A 19,963-nucleotide genomic window follows, 5' to 3' on the forward strand; every position below is an offset into this window, starting at 1 on the left:
AGTGAAATTATAAGCAACTGGTCTTATTTGCACTACAGTGATAATTGTCAGTAATTCAGGAATCTTTTAGGAATGAAAGAGGCAAACGTGCTTCGGACTAAACTGGACAGTCTTGTTTTAGGGACCAAGACCCCGCCTTCTCATTTTACTCCTATAATAAAGTCCAGGAGAATCAGATGCACCTGTCTCTCACGTGAAAGCACAAAGCAGAGGACTCTGTCCTTATTAAGTTTGAAAGTCATTGAACAATATTGTTAAATAAAAGCATTGAAAAATGAATAAACAGAAAAAGAAAATCATTTGTGGTTTATGGATCTACATGTTATTAGTTGCGACAGGTAAGAATTTGCTTATTTTCAAATGTTTCTGTTTAAAATTGATACTTGTCTCATAATTCCATACTGAAGCTTCATAAATTTGATACATGTATTGATAACCGTTTCGACTAGTCTTTTTCAATGTAGAGTAGGTAACCATTGAAAACATTGAAAACTATTTCTAGTCAAAACCTTGACTTTGTTTTTTTTATATTTCTAAATGCAGTATTATTAATTCTCAAAACTATTGTAATACACAGCGCTCAATCAGAATTAGTTTAAAACTACAGTGTAAGAAAAATAAAATACTTCAAGTAGATAAACATTTCAGCTAGTGATGTATTTAGTGGACTCAGTTTCTTAATTTTACATTACAATACATAGACTGCCATCTGCTTGACTAATACAGTTGTGTTTGCTTGAGTACCTAAATATAAATACAGCATACATGTCCATCTGCACCACAATGATAAATGAATGCCTGTTGATGATACAAAGCTTCAAATAAATACCCCAGGAATTTATTACAGGAGCTCCTTTGTGCACCATAGTGGTTCCTGTTAAATATGTAAGTTTTTTTTTTTCTTTTTAAATAGTGCACGCTTAGAATGTTAAATACTTTGCAAACTTGGTGAATTTTAGATATAGATAACATTTCAGTAAAAGACAAGAAAAAAAATGCAGAGCTGGTTGTGCATGTTTAACTGGTTTAAAAACGAGTTCTGCTGCTTGAGTGGCTGGTTAGGCTACACGTTCCTGCACTTAGTTCACTATTGTGAACCTGCTACCATACCCCGTTCAAAGGCACTTAAATCTTTTGTCTTGCCCATTTACCCTCTGAATGGCACACATACACAATCCATGTCTCAATTGTGTCAAGGCTTAAAAATCCTTCTTTAACGTGTCTCCCCTTCATCTACACTGATTGAAGTGGATTTAACAGGTTACATCAATAAGGGATCATAGCTTTCACCTGGATTCACCTCGTCAGTCTATTTCATGGAAAGAGCAGGTGTTCCTAATGTTTTGTACTTTTGTACACTCAGTGTATATATACAGCTCTGGAAAAAATTAAGAGACCACTGCAAAATTATCAATTTCTCTGGTTTTACTATTTATAGGTATGTGTTTGGGTAAAATGAACATTTTTGTTTTATTCTATAAACTACTGACAACATTTCTCCCAAATTCCAAATAAAAATATTGTCATTTAGAGCATTTATTTGCAGAAAATGACAACTGGTCAAAATAACAAAAAAGATGCAGTGTTGTTAGACCTCGAATAATGCAAAGAAAATAAGTTCATATTCATTTTTAAACAACACAATACTAATGCTTTAACTTAGGAAGAGTTCAGAAATCAATATTTGGTGGAATAACCCTGATTTTCAAGCACAGCTTTCATGCGTCTTGGCATGCTCTCCACCAGTCTTTCACATTGATGTTGGGTGACTTTATGCCACTCCTGGCGCAAAAATTCAAGCAGCTCGGCTTTGTTTGATGGCTTGTGACCATCCATCTTCCTCTTGATCACATTCCAGAGGTTTTCAATGGGGTTCAGGTCTGGAGATTGGGCTGGCCATGACAGGGTCTTGATCTGGTGGTCCTCCATAGACCAAACTGTAGAGATTTGTGTAGATCTAACTTTGAATTCATATTTGGCATTTTTTATTACAGCTGAACCATCCACTACTGAAGGAAAAACAACAGCCAACACCACAGAACCACCAACAACAGCATCCACAACAGGTAAAGTACTAGAAATGAGGAAAATAATACAGCCCTAGACACACCTGTCTTTTGTTGTTTGTAAATTAGATTTTGAACTAATATTTTGTCGTTTTTTGTTGCAGCCAAGACAACCACTGCAGAAGGTACAACAGCACCCGCCACTGCACCAACAACAGCAGCATCTACAACAGGTAATACTCTACTCATGTTGAAAATAATGTATACATAGACCAAACTCTAGAGATTTGTGTAGCTCTAACTTTGAATTCATATTTGGCATTTTTTATTACAGCTGAACCATCCACTACTGCAGGAAAAACAGCCAACACCACAGATCCACCAACAACAGCATCCACAACAGGTAAAGTACTAGAAATGAGGAAAATAATACAGCCCTAGACACACCTCTCTTTTGTTGTTTATAAATTAGATTTTGAACTAATATTGTGTCGTTTTTTGTTGCAGCCAAGGCAACCACTCCAGAAGGTACAACAGCACCCGCCACTGCACCAACAACAGCAGCATCTACAACAGGTAATACTCTACTCATGTGGAAAACAATGTATACATAGACCAAACTCTAGAGATTTGTGTAGATCTAACTTTGAATTCATATTTGGCATTTTTTATTACAGCTGAACCATCCACTACTGCAGGAAAAACAGCCAACACCACAGATCCACCAACAACAGCATCCACAACAGGTAAAGTACTAGAAATGAGGAAAATAATACAGCCCTAGACACGCCTCTCTTTTGTTGTTTGCAAATTAGATTTTGAACTAATATTTTGTCGTTTTTTGTTGCAGCCAAGACAACCACTCCAGAAGGTACAACAGCACACACGACTTCACCAACAACAGCAGCATCTACCACAGGTAATACTCTACTCATGTTGAAAATAATGTATACATAGACCAAACTCTAGAGATTTGTGTAGATCTAACTTTGAATTCATATTTGGAATTTTTTATTACAGCTGAACCATCCACTACTGCAGGAAAAACAGCCAACACCACAGATCAACCAACAACAGCATCCACAACAGGTAAAGTACTAGAAATGAGGAAAATAATACAGCCCTAGACACGCCTCTCTTTTGTTGTTTGTAAATTAGATTTTGAACTAATATTTTGTCGTTTTTTGTTGCAGCCAAGACAACCACTCCAGAAGGTACAACAGCACACACCACTGCACCAACAACAGCAGCATCTACAACAGGTAATACTCTACTCATGTTGAAAATAATGTATACATAGACCAAACTCTAGAGATTTGTGTAGCTCTAACTTTGAATTCATATTTGGCATTTTTTATTACAGCTGAACCATCCACTACTGCAGGAAAAACAGCCAACACCACAGATCCACCAACAACAGCATCCACAACAGGTAAAGTACTAGAAATGAGGAAAATAATACAGCCCTAGACACACCTGTCTTTTGTTGTTTGTAAATTAGATTTTGAACTAATATTTTGTCGTTTTTTGTTGCAGCCAAGACAACCACTCCAGAAGGTACAACAGCACACACCACTGCACCAACAACAGAAGCATCTACAACAGGTAATACTCTACTCATGTTGAAAATAATGTATACATAGACCAAACTCTAGAGATTTGTGTAGATCTAACTTTGAATTCATATTTGGCATTTTTTATTACAGCTGAACCATCCACTACTGCAGGAAAAACAACAGCCAACACCACAGAACCACCAACAACAGCATCCACAACAGGTAAAGTACTAGAAATGAGGAAAATAATACAGCCCTCGACATGCCTGTCTTTTGTTGTTTGTAAATTAGATTTTGAACTAATATTTTGTCGTTTTTTGTTGCAGCCGAGGCAACCACTCCAGAAGGTACAACAGCACCCGCCACTGCACCAACAACAGCAGCATCTACAACAGGTAATACTCTACTCATGTGGAAAATAATGTATACATAGACCAAACTCTAGAGATTTGTGTAGATCTAACTTTGAATTCATATTTGGAATTTTTTATTACAGCTGAACCATCCACTACTGCAGGAAAAACAGCCAACACCACAGATCCACCAACAACAGCATCCACAACAGGTAAAGTACTAGAAATGAGGAAAATAATACAGCCCTAGACACGCCTCTCTTTTGTTGTTTGTAAATTAGATTTTGAACTAATATTTTGTCGTTTTTTGTTGCAGCCAAGACAACCACTCCAGAAGGTACAACAGCACACACCACTGCACCAACAACAGCAGCATCTACAACAGGTAATACTCTACTCATGTTGAAAATAATGTATACATAGACCAAACTCTAGAGATTTGTGTAGCTCTAACTTTGAATTCATATTTGGCATTTTTTATTACAGCTGAACCATCCACTACTGCAGGAAAAACAGCCAACACCACAGATCCACCAACAACAGCATCCATAACAGGTAAAGTACTAGAAATGAGGAAAATAATACAGCCCTAGACACACCTGTCTTTTGTTGTTTGTAAATTAGATTTTGAACTAATATTTTGTCGTTTTTTGTTGCAGCCAAGACAACCACTCCAGAAGGTACAACAGCACACACCACTGCACCAACAACAGCAGCATCTACAACAGGTAATACTCTACTCATGTTGAAAATAATGTATACATAGACCAAACTCTAGAGATTTGTGTAGATCTAACTTTGAATTCATATTTGGCATTTTTTATTACAGCTGAACCATCCACTACTGAAGGAAAAACAGCCAACACCACAGAACCACCATCAACAGCATCCACAACAGGTAAAGTACTAGAAATGAGGAAAATAATACAGCCCTAGACATGCCTCTCTTTTGTTGTTTGTAAATTAGATTTTGAACTAATATTTTGTCGTTTTTTGTTGCAGCCAAGACAACCACTGCAGAAGGTACAACAGCACGGACCACTGCATCAACAACAGCAGCATCTACAACAGGTAATACTCTACTCATGTTGAAAATAATGTATACATAGACCAAACTCTAGAGATTTGTGTAGATCTAACTTTGAATTCATATTTGGCATTTTTTATTACAGCTGAACCATCCACTACTGAAGGAAAAACAACAGCCAACACCACAGAACCACCAACAACAGCATCCACAACAGGTAAAGTACTAGAAATGAGGAAAATAATACAGCCCTAGACACGCCTCTCTTTTGTTGTTTGCAAATTAGATTTTGAACTAATATTTTGTCATTTTTTGTTGCAGCCAAGACAACCACTCCAGAAGGTACAACAGCACACACGACTTCACCAACAACAGCAGCATCTACCACAGGTAATACTCTACTCATGTTGAAAATAATGTATACATAGACCAAACTCTAGAGATTTGTGTAGATCTAACTTTGAATTCATATTTGGAATTTTTTATTACAGCTGAACCATCCACTACTGCAGGAAAAACAGCCAACACCACAGATCCACCATCAACAGCATCCACAACAGGTAAAGTACTAGAAATGAGGAAAATAATACAGCCCTAGACATGCCTGTCTTTTGTTGTTTGTAAATTAGATTTTGAACTAATATTTTGTCGTTTTTTGTTGCAGCCGAGGCAACCACTCCAGAAGGTACAACAGCACCCGCCACTGCACCAACAACAGCAGCATCTACAACAGGTAATACTCTACTCATGTTGAAAATAATGTATACATAGACCAAACTCTAGAGATTTGTGTAGATCTAACTTTGAATTCATATTTGGAATTTTTTATTACAGCTGAACCATCCACTACTGCAGGAAAAACAGCCAACACCACAGATCAACCAACAACAGCATCCACAACAGGTAAAGTACTAGAAATGAGGAAAATAATACAGCCCTAGACACGCCTCTCTTTTGTTGTTTGTAAATTAGATTTTGAACTAATATTTTGTCGTTTTTTGTTGCAGCCAAGACAACCACTCCAGAAGGTACAACAGCACACACCACTGCACCAACAACAGCAGCATCTACAACAGGTAATACTCTACTCATGTTGAAAATAATGTATACATAGACCAAACTCTAGAGATTTGTGTAGCTCTAACTTTGAATTCATATTTGGCATTTTTTATTACAGCTGAACCATCCACTACTGCAGGAAAAACAGCCAACACCACAGATCCACCAACAACAGCATCCACAACAGGTAAAGTACTAGAAATGAGGAAAATAATACAGCCCTAGACACACCTGTCTTTTGTTGTTTGTAAATTAGATTTTGAACTAATATTTTGTCGTTTTTTGTTGCAGCCAAGACAACCACTCCAGAAGGTACAACAGCACACACCACTGCACCAACAACAGAAGCATCTACAACAGGTAATACTCTACTCATGTTGAAAATAATGTATACATAGACCAAACTCTAGAGATTTGTGTAGATCTAACTTTGAATTCATATTTGGCATTTTTTATTACAGCTGAACCATCCACTACTGCAGGAAAAACAACAGCCAACACCACAGAACCACCAACAACAGCATCCACAACAGGTAAAGTACTAGAAATGAGGAAAATAATACAGCCCTCGACATGCCTGTCTTTTGTTGTTTGTAAATTAGATTTTGAACTAATATTTTGTCGTTTTTTGTTGCAGCCGAGGCAACCACTCCAGAAGGTACAACAGCACCCGCCACTGCACCAACAACAGCAGCATCTACAACAGGTAATACTCTACTCATGTGGAAAATAATGTATACATAGACCAAACTCTAGAGATTTGTGTAGATCTAACTTTGAATTCATATTTGGAATTTTTTATTACAGCTGAACCATCCACTACTGCAGGAAAAACAGCCAACACCACAGATCCACCAACAACAGCATCCACAACAGGTAAAGTACTAGAAATGAGGAAAATAATACAGCCCTAGACACGCCTCTCTTTTGTTGTTTGTAAATTAGATTTTGAACTAATATTTTGTCGTTTTTTGTTGCAGCCAAGACAACCACTCCAGAAGGTACAACAGCACACACCACTGCACCAACAACAGCAGCATCTACAACAGGTAATACTCTACTCATGTTGAAAATAATGTATACATAGACCAAACTCTAGAGATTTGTGTAGCTCTAACTTTGAATTCATATTTGGCATTTTTTATTACAGCTGAACCATCCACTACTGCAGGAAAAACAGCCAACACCACAGATCCACCAACAACAGCATCCATAACAGGTAAAGTACTAGAAATGAGGAAAATAATACAGCCCTAGACACACCTGTCTTTTGTTGTTTGTAAATTAGATTTTGAACTAATATTTTGTCGTTTTTTGTTGCAGCCAAGACAACCACTCCAGAAGGTACAACAGCACACACCACTGCACCAACAACAGCAGCATCTACAACAGGTAATACTCTACTCATGTTGAAAATAATGTATACATAGACCAAACTCTAGAGATTTGTGTAGATCTAACTTTGAATTCATATTTGGCATTTTTTATTACAGCTGAACCATCCACTACTGAAGGAAAAACAGCCAACACCACAGAACCACCATCAACAGCATCCACAACAGGTAAAGTACTAGAAATGAGGAAAATAATACAGCCCTAGACATGCCTCTCTTTTGTTGTTTGTAAATTAGATTTTGAACTAATATTTTCTCGTTTTTTGTTGCAGCCAAGACAACCACTGCAGAAGGTACAACAGCACGGACCACTGCATCAACAACAGCAGCATCTACAACAGGTAATACTCTACTCATGTTGAAAATAATGTATACATAGACCAAACTCTAGAGATTTGTGTAGATCTAACTTTGAATTCATATTTGGCATTTTTTATTACAGCTGAACCATCCACTACTGAAGGAAAAACAGCCAACACCACAGAACCACCATCAACAGCATCCACAACAGGTAAAGTACTAGAAATGAGGAAAATAATACAGCCCTAGACATGCCTCTCTTTTGTTGTTTGTAAATTAGATTTTGAACTAATATTTTCTCGTTTTTTGTTGCAGCCAAGACAACCACTGCAGAAGGTACAACAGCACGGACCACTGCATCAACAACAGCAGCATCTACAACAGGTAATACTCTACTCATGTTGAAAATAATGTATACATAGACCAAACTCTAGAGATTTGTGTAGATCTAACTTTGAATTCATATTTGGCATTTTTTATTACAGCTGAACCATCCACTACTGAAGGAAAAACAACAGCCAACACCACAGAACCACCAACAACAGCATCCACAACAGGTAAAGTACTAGAAATGAGGAAAATAATACAGCCCTAGACACACCTCTCTTTTGTTGTTTGTAAATTAGATTTTGAACTAATATTTTGTCGTTTTTTGTTGCAGCCAAGACAACCACTCCAGAAGTGACAACAGCACCCGCCACTGCACCAACAACAGCAGCATCTACAACAGGTAATACTCTACTCATGTTGAAAATAATGTATACATAGACCAAACTCTAGAGATTTCTGTAGCTCTAACTTTGAATTCATATTTGGCATTTTTTATTACAGCTGAACCATCCACTACTGCAGGAAAAACAGCCAACACCACAGATCCACCAACAACAGCATCCACAACAGGTAAAGTACTAGAAATGAGGAAAATAATACAGCCATAGACACACCTGTCTTTTGTTGTTTGTAAATTAGATTTTGAACTAATATTTTGTCGTTTTTTTGTTGCAGCCGAGGCAACCACTCCAGAAGGTACAACAGCACCCACCACTGCACCAACAACAGCAGCATCTACAACAGGTAATACTCTACTCATGTGGAAAATAATGTATACATAGACCAAACTCTAGAGATTTGTGTAGATCTAACTTTCAATTCATATTTGGCATTTTTTATGACAGCTGAACCATCCTCTACTGCAGGAAAAACAGCCAACACCACAGATCCACCAACAACAGCATCCACAACAGGTAAAGTACTAGAAATGAGGAAAATAATACAGCCCTAGACATGCCTCTCTTTTGTTGTTTGTAAATTAGATTTTGAACTAATATTTTGTCGTTTTTTGTTGCAGCCAAGACAACCACTGCAGAAGGTACAACAGCACCGACCACTGCACCAACAACAGAAGCATCTACAACAGGTAATACTCTACTCAAGTTGAAAATAATGTATACATAGACCAAACTCTAGAGATTTGTGTAGATCTAACTTTGAATTCATATTTGGCATTTTTTATTACAGCTGAACCATCCACTACTGCAGGAAAAACAACAGCCAACACCACAGAACCACCAACAACAGCATCCACAACAGGTAAAGTACTAGAAATGAGGAAAATAATACAGCCCTAGACATGCCTGTCTTTTGTTGTTTGTAAATTAGATTTTGAACTAATATTTTGTCGTTTTTTGTTGCAGCCGAGGCAACCACTCCAGAAGGTACAACAGCACCCGCCACTGCACCAACAACAGCAGCATCTACAACAGGTAATACTCTACTCATGTAGAAAATAATGTATACATAGACCAAACTCTAGAGATTTGTGTAGATCTAACTTTGAATTCATATTTGGAATTTTTTATTACAGCTGAACCATCCACTACTGAAGGAAAAACAACAGCCAACACCACAGAACCACCAACAACAGCATCCACAACAGGTAAAGTACTAGAAATGAGGAAAATAATACAGCCCTAGACACGCCTCTCTTTTGTTGTTTGTAAATTAGATTTTGAACTAATATTTTGTCGTTTTTTGTTGCAGCCAAGACAACCACTCCAGATGGTACAACAGCACCCGCCACTGCACCAACAACAGCAGCATCTACAACAGGTAATACTCTACTCATGTTGAAAGTAATGTATACATAGACCAAACTCTAGAGATTTGTGTAGCTCTAACTTTGAATATATATTTGGCATTTTTTATTACAGCTGAACCATCCACTACTGCAGGAAAAACAGCCAACACCACAGATCCACCAACAACAGCATCCACAACAGGTAAAGTACTAGAAATGAGGAAAATAATACAGCCCTAGACACGCCTCTCTTTTGTTGTTTGTAAATTAGATTTTGAACTAATATTTTGTCGTTTTTTGTTGCAGCCAAGACAACCACTCCTGTAGGTACAACAGCACCCGCCACTGCACCAACAACAGCAGCATCTACAACAGGTAATACTCTACTCATGTGGAAAATAATGTATACATAGACCAAACTCTAGAGATTTGTGTAGATCTAACTTTCAATTCATATTTGGCATTTTTTATTACAGCTGAACCATCCTCTACTGCAGGAAAAACAGCCAACACCACAGATCCACCAACAACAGCATCCACAACAGGTAAAGTACTAGAAATGAGGAAAATAATACAGCCCTAGACACGCCTCTCTTTTGTTGTTTGTAAATTAGATTTTGAACTAATATTTTGTCGTTTTTTGTTGCAGCCAAGACAACCACTCCAGAAGGTACAAAAGCACACACCACTGCACCAACAACAGCAGCATCTACAACAGGTAATACTCTACTCATGTTGAAAATAATGTATACATAGACCAAACTCTAGAGATTTGTGTAGATCTAACTTTGAATTCATATTTGGCATTTTTTATTACAGCTGAACCATCCACTACTGAAGGAAAAACAACAGCCAACACCACAGAACCACCAACAACAGCATCCACAACAGGTAAAGTACTAGAAATGAGGAAAATAATACAGCCCTAGACACACCTCTCTTTTGTTGTTTGTAAATTAGATTTTGAACTAATATTTTGTCGTTTTTTGTTGCAGCCAAGACAACCACTCCAGAAGTGACAACAGCACCCGCCACTGCACCAACAACAGCAGCATCTACAACAGGTAATACTCTACTCATGTTGAAAATAATGTATACATAGACCAAACTCTAGAGATTTCTGTAGCTCTAACTTTGAATTCATATTTGGCATTTTTTATTACAGCTGAACCATCCACTACTGCAGGAAAAACAGCCAACACCACAGATCCACCAACAACAGCATCCACAACAGGTAAAGTACTAGAAATGAGGAAAATAATACAGCCATAGACACACCTGTCTTTTGTTGTTTGTAAATTAGATTTTGAACTAATATTTTGTCGTTTTTTTGTTGCAGCCGAGGCAACCACTCCAGAAGGTACAACAGCACCCACCACTGCACCAACAACAGCAGCATCTACAACAGGTAATACTCTACTCATGTGGAAAATAATGTATACATAGACCAAACTCTAGAGATTTGTGTAGATCTAACTTTCAATTCATATTTGGCATTTTTTATGACAGCTGAACCATCCTCTACTGCAGGAAAAACAGCCAACACCACAGATCCACCAACAACAGCATCCACAACAGGTAAAGTACTAGAAATGAGGAAAATAATACAGCCCTAGACATGCCTCTCTTTTGTTGTTTGTAAATTAGATTTTGAACTAATATTTTGTCGTTTTTTGTTGCAGCCAAGACAACCACTGCAGAAGGTACAACAGCACCGACCACTGCACCAACAACAGAAGCATCTACAACAGGTAATACTCTACTCAAGTTGAAAATAATGTATACATAGACCAAACTCTAGAGATTTGTGTAGATCTAACTTTGAATTCATATTTGGCATTTTTTATTACAGCTGAACCATCCACTACTGCAGGAAAAACAACAGCCAACACCACAGAACCACCAACAACAGCATCCACAACAGGTAAAGTACTAGAAATGAGGAAAATAATACAGCCCTAGACATGCCTGTCTTTTGTTGTTTGTAAATTAGATTTTGAACTAATATTTTGTCGTTTTTTGTTGCAGCCGAGGCAACCACTCCAGAAGGTACAACAGCACCCGCCACTGCACCAACAACAGCAGCATCTACAACAGGTAATACTCTACTCATGTAGAAAATAATGTATACATAGACCAAACTCTAGAGATTTGTGTAGATCTAACTTTGAATTCATATTTGGAATTTTTTATTACAGCTGAACCATCCACTACTGAAGGAAAAACAACAGCCAACACCACAGAACCACCAACAACAGCATCCACAACAGGTAAAGTACTAGAAATGAGGAAAATAATACAGCCCTAGACACGCCTCTCTTTTGTTGTTTGTAAATTAGATTTTGAACTAATATTTTGTCGTTTTTTGTTGCAGCCAAGACAACCACTCCAGATGGTACAACAGCACCCGCCACTGCACCAACAACAGCAGCATCTACAACAGGTAATACTCTACTCATGTTGAAAGTAATGTATACATAGACCAAACTCTAGAGATTTGTGTAGCTCTAACTTTGAATATATATTTGGCATTTTTTATTACAGCTGAACCATCCACTACTGCAGGAAAAACAGCCAACACCACAGATCCACCAACAACAGCATCCACAACAGGTAAAGTACTAGAAATGAGGAAAATAATACAGCCCTAGACACGCCTCTCTTTTGTTGTTTGTAAATTAGATTTTGAACTAATATTTTGTCGTTTTTTGTTGCAGCCAAGACAACCACTCCTGTAGGTACAACAGCACCCGCCACTGCACCAACAACAGCAGCATCTACAACAGGTAATACTCTACTCATGTGGAAAATAATGTATACATAGACCAAACTCTAGAGATTTGTGTAGATCTAACTTTCAATTCATATTTGGCATTTTTTATTACAGCTGAACCATCCTCTACTGCAGGAAAAACAGCCAACACCACAGATCCACCAACAACAGCATCCACAACAGGTAAAGTACTAGAAATGAGGAAAATAATACAGCCCTAGACACGCCTCTCTTTTGTTGTTTGTAAATTAGATTTTGAACTAATATTTTGTCGTTTTTTGTTGCAGCCAAGACAACCACTCCAGAAGGTACAAAAGCACACACCACTGCACCAACAACAGCAGCATCTACAACAGGTAATACTCTACTCATGTTGAAAATAATGTATACATAGACCAAACTCTAGAGATTTGTGTAGATCTAACTTTGAATTCATATTTGGCATTTTTTATTACAGCTGAACCATCCACTACTGAAGGAAAAACAGCCAACACCACAGAACCACCATCAACAGCATCCACAACAGGTAAAGTACTAGAAATGAGGAAAATAATACAGCCCTACACACGCCTCTCTTTTGTTGTTTGTAAATTAGATTTTGAACTAATATTTTGTCGTTTTTTGTTGCAGCCAAGACAACCACTGCAGAAGGTACAACAGCACCGACCACTGCATCAACAACAGCAGCATCTACAACAGGTAATACTCTACTCATGTTGAAAATAATGTATACATAGACCAAACTCTAGAGATTTGTGTAGATCTAACTTTGAATTCATATTTGGCATTTTTTATTACAGCTGAACCATCCACTACTGCAGGAAAAACAACAGCCAACACCACAGAACCACAAACAACAGCATCCACAACAGGTAAAGTACTAGAAATGAGGAAAATAATACAGCCCTAGACATGCCTGTCTTTTCTTGTTTGAAAATTAGATTTTGAACTAATATTTTGTCGTTTTTTGTTGCAGCCAAGACAACCACTCCAGAAGGTACAACAGCACCGACCACTGCATCAACAACAGCAGCATCTACAACAGGTAATACTCTACTCATGTTGAAAATAATGTATACATAGACCAAACTCTAGAGATTTGTGTAGATCTAACTTTGAATTCATATTTGGCATTTTTTATTACAGCTGAACCATCCACTACTGCAGGAAAAACAACAGCCAACACCACAGAACCACCAACAACAGCATCCACAACAGGTAAAGTACTAGAAATGAGGAAAATAATACAGCCCTAGACATGCCTGTCTTTTCTTGTTTGTAAATTAGATTTTGAACTAATATTTTGTCGTTTTTTGTTGCAGCCAAGACAACCACTCCAGAAGGTACAACAGCACCCGCCACTGCACCAACAACAGCAGCATCTACAACAGGTAATACTCTACTCATGTGGAAAATAATGTATACATAGACCAAACTCTAGAGATTTGTGTAGATCTAACTTTGAATTCATATTTGGCATTTTTTATTACAGCTGAACCATCCACTACTGCAGGAAAAACAGCCAACACCACAGATCCACCAACAACAGCATCCACAACAGGTAAAGTACTAGAAATGAGGAAAATAATACAGCCCTAGACACGCCTCTCTTTTGTTGTTTGTAAATTAGATTTTGAACTAATATTTTGTCGTTTTTTGTTGCAGCCAAGACAACCACTCCAGAAGGTACAACAGCACACACCACTGCACCAACAACAGCAGCATCTACAACAGGTAATACTCTACTCATGTTGAAAATAATGTATACATAGACCAAACTCTAGAGATTTGTGTAGATCTAACTTTGAATTCATATTTGGCTTTTTTTATTACAGCTGAACCATCCACTACTGAAGGAAAAACAGCCAACACCACAGAACCACCATCAACAGCATCCACAACAGGTAAAGTACTAGAAATGAGGAAAATAATACAGCCCTAGACATGCCTCTCTTTTGTTGTTTGTAAATAAGATTTTGAACTAATATTTTCTCGTTTTTTGTTGCAGCCAAGACAACCACTGCAGAAGGTACAACAGCACCTACCACTGCACCAACAACAGCAGCATCTACAACAGGTAATACTCTACTCATGTTGAAAATAATGTATACATAGACCAAACTCTAGAGATTTGTGTAGATCTAACTTTGAATTCATATTTGGCATTTTTTATTACAGCTGAACCATCCACTACTGAAGGAAAAACAACAGCCAACACCACAGAACCACCAACAACAGCATCCACAACAGGTAAAGTACTAGAAATGAGGAAAATAATACAGCCCTAGACATGCCTCTCTTTTGTTGTTTGTAAATTAGATTTTGAACTAATATTTTGTCGTTTTTTGTTGCAGCCAAGACAACCACTCCAGAAGGTACAACAGCACCCGCCACTGCACCAACAACAGCAGCATCTACAACAGGTAATACTCTACTCATGTGGAAAATAATGTATACATAGACCAAACTCTAGAGATTTGTGTAGATCTAACTTTGAATTCATATTTGGCATTTTTTATTACAGCTGAACCATCCACTACTGCAGGAAAAACAGCCAACACCACAGATCCACCAACAACAGCATCCACAACAGGTAAAGTACTAGAAATGAGGAAAATAATACAGCCCTAGACACGCCTCTCTTTTGTTGTTTGTAAATTAGATTTTGAACTAATATTTTGTCGTTTTTTGTTGCAGCCAAGACAACCACTCCAGAAGGTACAACAGCACACACCACTGCACCAACAACAGCAGCATCTACAACAGGTAATACTCTACTCATGTTGAAAATAATGTATACATAGACCAAACTCTAGAGATTTGTGTAGATCTAACTTTGAATTCATATTTGGCTTTTTTTATTACAGCTGAACCATCCACTACTGAAGGAAAAACAGCCAACACCACAGAACCACCATCAACAGCATCCACAACAGGTAAAGTACTAGAAATGAGGAAAATAATACAGCCCTAGACATGCCTCTCTTTTGTTGTTTGTAAATAAGATTTTGAACTAATATTTTCTCGTTTTTTGTTGCAGCCAAGACAACCACTGCAGAAGGTACAACAGCACCTACCACTGCACCAACAACAGCAGCATCTACAACAGGTAATACTCTACTCATGTTGAAAATAATGTATACATAGACCAAACTCTAGAGATTTGTGTAGATCTAACTTTGAATTCATATTTGGCATTTTTTATTACAGCTGAACCATCCACTACTGAAGGAAAAACAACAGCCAACACCACAGAACCACCAACAACAGCATCCACAACAGGTAAAGTACTAGAAATGAGGAAAATAATACAGCCCTAGACATGCCTCTCTTTTGTTGTTTGTAAATTAGATTTTGAACTAATATTTTGTCATTTTTTGTTGCAGCCAAGACAACCACTGCAGAAGGTACAACAGCACCGACCACTGCATCAACAACAGCAGCATCTACAACAGGTAATACTCTACTCATGTTGAAAATAATGTATACATAGACCAAACTCTAGAGATTTGTGTAGATCTAACTTTGAATTCATATTTGGCATTTTTTATTACAGCTGAACCATCCACTACTGAAGGAAAAACAACAGCCAACACCACAGAACCACCAACAGCAGCATCTACAACAGGTAATACTCTACTCATGTTGAAAATAATGTATACATAGACCAAACTCTAGAGATTTGTGTAGCTCTGACTTTGAATTCATATTTGGCATTTTTTATTATAGCTGAACCATCCACTACTGCAGGAAAAACAGCCAACACCACAGAACCACCAACAACAGCATCCACAACAGGTAAAGTACTAGAAATGAGGAAAATAATACAGCCCTAGACACACCTGTCTTTTGTTGTTTGTAAATTAGATTTTGAACTAATATTTTGTCGTTTTTTGTTGCAGCCGAGGCAACCACTCCAGAAGGTACAACAGCACCCGCCACTGCACAAACAACAGCAGCATCTACAACAGGTAATACTCTACTCATGTGGAAAATAATGTATACATAGACCAAACTCTAGAGATTTGTGTAGATCTAACTTTCAATTCATATTTGGCATTTTTTATTACAGCTGAACCATCCACAACTGCAGGAAAAACAGCCAACACCACAGATCCACCAACAACAGCATCCACAACAGGTAAAGTACTAGAAATGAGGAAAATAAAACAGCCCTAGACACGCCTCTCTTTTGTTGTTTGTAAATTAGATTTTGAACTAATATTTTGTCGTTTTTTGTTGCAGCCAAGACAACCACTCCAGTAGGTACAACAGCACACACGACTTCACCAACAACAGCAGCATCTACAACAGGTAATTCTCTACTCATGTGGAAAATAATGTATACATAGACCAAACTCTAGAGATTTGTGTAGATCTAACTTTCAATTCATATTTGGCATTTTTTATTACAGCTGAACCATCCTCTACTGCAGGAAAAACAGCCAACACCACAGATCCAACAACAACAGCATCCACAACAGGTAAAGTACTAGAAATGAGGAAAATAATACAGCCCTAGACATGCCTCTCTTTTGTTGTTTGTAAATTAGATTTTGAACTAATATTTTGTCGTTTTTTGTTGCAGAAGGTTCAACAGCACACACCACTTCACCAGCAACAGCAGCATCTACCACAGGTAATACTCTAATCATGTGGAAAATAATGTAAACATAGACCAAACTCTCTACAGATTTGTGTAGATCTAACTTTGAATTCATATTTGGCATTTTTTATTACAGCTGAACCATCCACTACTGAAGGAAAAACAACAGCCAACACCACAGAACCACCAACAACAGCATCCACAACAGGTAAAGTACTAGAAATGAGAAAAATAATACAGCCCTAGACATGCCTCTCTTTTGTTGTTTGTCAATTAGATTTGAACTAATATTTTGTCGTTTTTTGTTGCAGCCAAGACAACCACTCCAGAAGGTACAACAGCACACACCACTGCACCAACAACAGCAGCATCTACAACAGGTAATACTCTACTCATGTTGAAAATAATGTAAACATAGACCAAACTCTATAGATTTGTGTAGATCTAACTTTGAATTCATATTTGGCATTTTTTATTACAGCTGAACCATCCACTACTGCAGGAAAAACAACAGCCAACACCACAGATCCACCACCAACAGCATCCACAACAGGTAAAGTACTAGAAATGAGGAAAATAATACAGCCCTAGTGTGGTCGGGCAGCTGTGGAGTGTCCTGTGTGGTGACGTCATGGACCAGGAAGTACCAGAAACAAAACAATGGATGGGCGGGTGAAGCTGAACGCAACTGAGCTCAGTGTATTTATAAAAGATTTAAACAAACAACAAAACCAAAGGGCACGTTGGCCAAATAAATAACACTATGTAACACAATTTTTGTTCCTAGGTAGTAAGTATTATTTCCTAATTGCTTATGCCTCAAAAATATAGAAAATGGCTATTATTCCCCACAAACTTTGCTTTTGTGACCAGGACAGTAATATTTTGAAATTTACCTATTTCCAATGAGAAAACGGGCGAATTTGTGTCTTTTCGTTCACATAAAGTCAGAAAAAAACAACATATGAATCCAAATTAACATGTATTTATACTAAAGTAATACAAAAATGACTACAAAAGATTTAGAAGTGAGTAGTTTTTCGAGATTTACGATTATACTGTAAATCACTTTCACGAATCAGCCCCCAAATGTAGTCTCCCATCATGTTCTCGTTATACTGTCCTGGTAGCGGCGTTCAAAGTCCAGTATATCCTGGTGGAAGCGCTCGCCTTGCTCCTCCGAGTACGCTCCCATATTCTCCTTGAATTTATCAAGATGAGCATCAAGGATATGGACTTTGAGGGACATCCTACAGCCCATTGTGCCGTAGTTCTTCACCAGAGTCTCATGCAGCTCCACATAGTTTTCGGCCTTGTGATTGCCCAGGAAGCCCCGAACCACTGCGACAAAGCTGTTCCAAGCCGCTTTCTCCTTACTAGTGAGCTTCTTGGGGAATTCATTGCACTCCAGGATCTTCTTTATCTGTGGTCCGATGAAGACACCGGCTTTGACCTTTGCCTCAGACAGCTTAGGGAAGAAGTCTTGAAGGTACTTGAAGGCTGCCGACTCCTTATCTAGAGCTCTGACAAATTTGTTTCATAAGGCCCAATTTGATGTGCAGTGGTGGCATCAGCACCTTCCGGGGGTCCACCAGTGGCTCCCACTTGACGTTGTTCCTCCCCACAGAGAACTCGGTCCGCTGTGGCCAGTCCTGCCTGTGGTAGTGCGCCTTGGTGTCCCTGCTGTCCCAAAGGCAAAGATAGCAGGGAAACTTGGTAAAACCGCCTTGGAGACCCATCAGGAATGCCACCATTTTGAAGTCTCCTATGACCTCCCAGCCGTACTCATACTTCAAGGCGTCCAGCAAGGTCTTGATGCTGTTGTAATCCTCTTTGAGGTGCACCAAGTGAGCCAGGGGAAGAGACGGGTACTTGTTACCATTATGGAGCAGCATGGCTTTGAGGCTCCTGGATGAGCTGTCAATGAAGAGGCGCCACTCATTCTGGTTACAGGCGATTCCGATTGCCTCGAACAGACTGGTCACATTATGGCAGAAGCAGAGCCCATCTTGACGGGTGAAGAAGCTGGAAAAAGGTTGGTGACGCTTCCTCTGATCTGCGACTTGCACACTTTCATCCAACAAGTTCCACTGCTTGAGCCTAGACGTTAAAAGCTCGGCATTGGACTTGGTGAGACCAAGATCTCTAATCAAGTCGTTGAGGTCTTTTTGGTTGGGGTAGTATGGGTTTCTCTCCTCAGCTCCACCTCTGAAATTGTTATCTGGATCTACAACGTCTTACTCGCTCTCTGACTTGCTGCTCTCTTCTAAAGACGGCCGCTCTCTCTCCGGAGGAGTGGGTACAGGGAGCTCATGGCAGTGCGGCACCGGGGCGATGGATGAAGGAAGGTCCGGATACGTGATAGCAGGTGCATTCTTGCCAGTCCGATGTTTGGAAGGGTCCACCATGCAGAAGTAGCAGTTGCTTGAGTGGTCAGTGGGTTCCCGCCAAATTCTTGGGATAGCGAACTTCATGGCTCTCTTTTTCCCTCTGTACCATCCTACAAAAATACATTTATTTCACCCATGACTAATGTGTAAGAGATTCTGGCAACATTTTTCATATATGATATATTTTTTCAATAACACTGAAAATTGTAAAACATTTTAAAATTAAAAACTTTTACAATTTTAAAAATTTTAACAAATTTTATAACATAAAATTCCGAGCAACAATTGTCCATCTTACCTTCCAGAGTTTTTTTTGCAGTGCTCGCTGGTGAAATGAGGTGCCCAGGGTTTGTCTTGATCTCCGTCAGGCATGCCGAAATATGCCTTGTAGGCCTCACACATCTTAGCAGATGCTTCCACGG

The 19,963-nt window shown here is 38.5% G+C and overlaps 1 protein-coding gene across 1 annotated transcript in view; it reads left to right on the forward strand.

Moving 5' to 3' along the window:
- The first annotated feature begins 319 nt into the window (after positions 1–319).
- LOC117422850 (mucin-4-like) overlaps positions 320–19,963 on the forward strand; it is an 85,431-nt gene continuing 65,787 nt past the window's right edge. The window contains exons 1-63 of the mRNA XM_058990492.1: positions 320–338; positions 1,995–2,066; positions 2,171–2,191; positions 2,341–2,409; positions 2,684–2,752; positions 3,027–3,095; positions 3,370–3,438; positions 3,713–3,784; positions 4,059–4,127; positions 4,402–4,470; positions 4,745–4,813; positions 4,918–4,986; positions 5,088–5,159; positions 5,434–5,502; positions 5,777–5,845; positions 6,120–6,188; positions 6,463–6,534; positions 6,809–6,877; positions 7,152–7,220; positions 7,495–7,563; positions 7,668–7,736; positions 7,838–7,906; positions 8,011–8,079; positions 8,181–8,252; positions 8,527–8,595; positions 8,701–8,721; positions 8,871–8,939; positions 9,044–9,112; positions 9,214–9,285; positions 9,560–9,631; positions 9,736–9,804; positions 9,906–9,974; positions 10,249–10,317; positions 10,592–10,663; positions 10,938–11,006; positions 11,112–11,132; positions 11,282–11,350; positions 11,455–11,523; positions 11,625–11,696; positions 11,971–12,042; positions 12,147–12,215; positions 12,317–12,385; positions 12,660–12,728; positions 13,003–13,071; positions 13,176–13,244; positions 13,346–13,417; positions 13,692–13,763; positions 14,038–14,106; positions 14,381–14,449; positions 14,554–14,574; positions 14,724–14,795; positions 15,070–15,138; positions 15,413–15,481; positions 15,586–15,606; positions 15,756–15,827; positions 15,932–16,000; positions 16,102–16,173; positions 16,275–16,343; positions 16,618–16,686; positions 16,791–16,859; positions 16,961–17,029; positions 17,288–17,359; positions 17,633–17,704. Coding sequence (XP_058846475.1) covers positions 320–338; positions 1,995–2,066; positions 2,171–2,191; positions 2,341–2,409; positions 2,684–2,752; positions 3,027–3,095; positions 3,370–3,438; positions 3,713–3,784; positions 4,059–4,127; positions 4,402–4,470; positions 4,745–4,813; positions 4,918–4,986; positions 5,088–5,159; positions 5,434–5,502; positions 5,777–5,845; positions 6,120–6,188; positions 6,463–6,534; positions 6,809–6,877; positions 7,152–7,220; positions 7,495–7,563; positions 7,668–7,736; positions 7,838–7,906; positions 8,011–8,079; positions 8,181–8,252; positions 8,527–8,595; positions 8,701–8,721; positions 8,871–8,939; positions 9,044–9,112; positions 9,214–9,285; positions 9,560–9,631; positions 9,736–9,804; positions 9,906–9,974; positions 10,249–10,317; positions 10,592–10,663; positions 10,938–11,006; positions 11,112–11,132; positions 11,282–11,350; positions 11,455–11,523; positions 11,625–11,696; positions 11,971–12,042; positions 12,147–12,215; positions 12,317–12,385; positions 12,660–12,728; positions 13,003–13,071; positions 13,176–13,244; positions 13,346–13,417; positions 13,692–13,763; positions 14,038–14,106; positions 14,381–14,449; positions 14,554–14,574; positions 14,724–14,795; positions 15,070–15,138; positions 15,413–15,481; positions 15,586–15,606; positions 15,756–15,827; positions 15,932–16,000; positions 16,102–16,173; positions 16,275–16,343; positions 16,618–16,686; positions 16,791–16,859; positions 16,961–17,029; positions 17,288–17,359; positions 17,633–17,704 — 4,108 coding nt within the window. The remainder of the gene's footprint in view (positions 339–1,994; positions 2,067–2,170; positions 2,192–2,340; positions 2,410–2,683; positions 2,753–3,026; positions 3,096–3,369; positions 3,439–3,712; positions 3,785–4,058; positions 4,128–4,401; positions 4,471–4,744; positions 4,814–4,917; positions 4,987–5,087; positions 5,160–5,433; positions 5,503–5,776; positions 5,846–6,119; positions 6,189–6,462; positions 6,535–6,808; positions 6,878–7,151; positions 7,221–7,494; positions 7,564–7,667; positions 7,737–7,837; positions 7,907–8,010; positions 8,080–8,180; positions 8,253–8,526; positions 8,596–8,700; positions 8,722–8,870; positions 8,940–9,043; positions 9,113–9,213; positions 9,286–9,559; positions 9,632–9,735; positions 9,805–9,905; positions 9,975–10,248; positions 10,318–10,591; positions 10,664–10,937; positions 11,007–11,111; positions 11,133–11,281; positions 11,351–11,454; positions 11,524–11,624; positions 11,697–11,970; positions 12,043–12,146; positions 12,216–12,316; positions 12,386–12,659; positions 12,729–13,002; positions 13,072–13,175; positions 13,245–13,345; positions 13,418–13,691; positions 13,764–14,037; positions 14,107–14,380; positions 14,450–14,553; positions 14,575–14,723; positions 14,796–15,069; positions 15,139–15,412; positions 15,482–15,585; positions 15,607–15,755; positions 15,828–15,931; positions 16,001–16,101; positions 16,174–16,274; positions 16,344–16,617; positions 16,687–16,790; positions 16,860–16,960; positions 17,030–17,287; positions 17,360–17,632; positions 17,705–19,963) is intronic.

The sequence above is a fragment of the Acipenser ruthenus genome, chromosome 17 (genome assembly GCF_902713425.1).
Source record: "Acipenser ruthenus chromosome 17, fAciRut3.2 maternal haplotype, whole genome shotgun sequence".
Classification (NCBI taxonomy): domain Eukaryota; kingdom Metazoa; phylum Chordata; class Actinopteri; order Acipenseriformes; family Acipenseridae; genus Acipenser; species Acipenser ruthenus.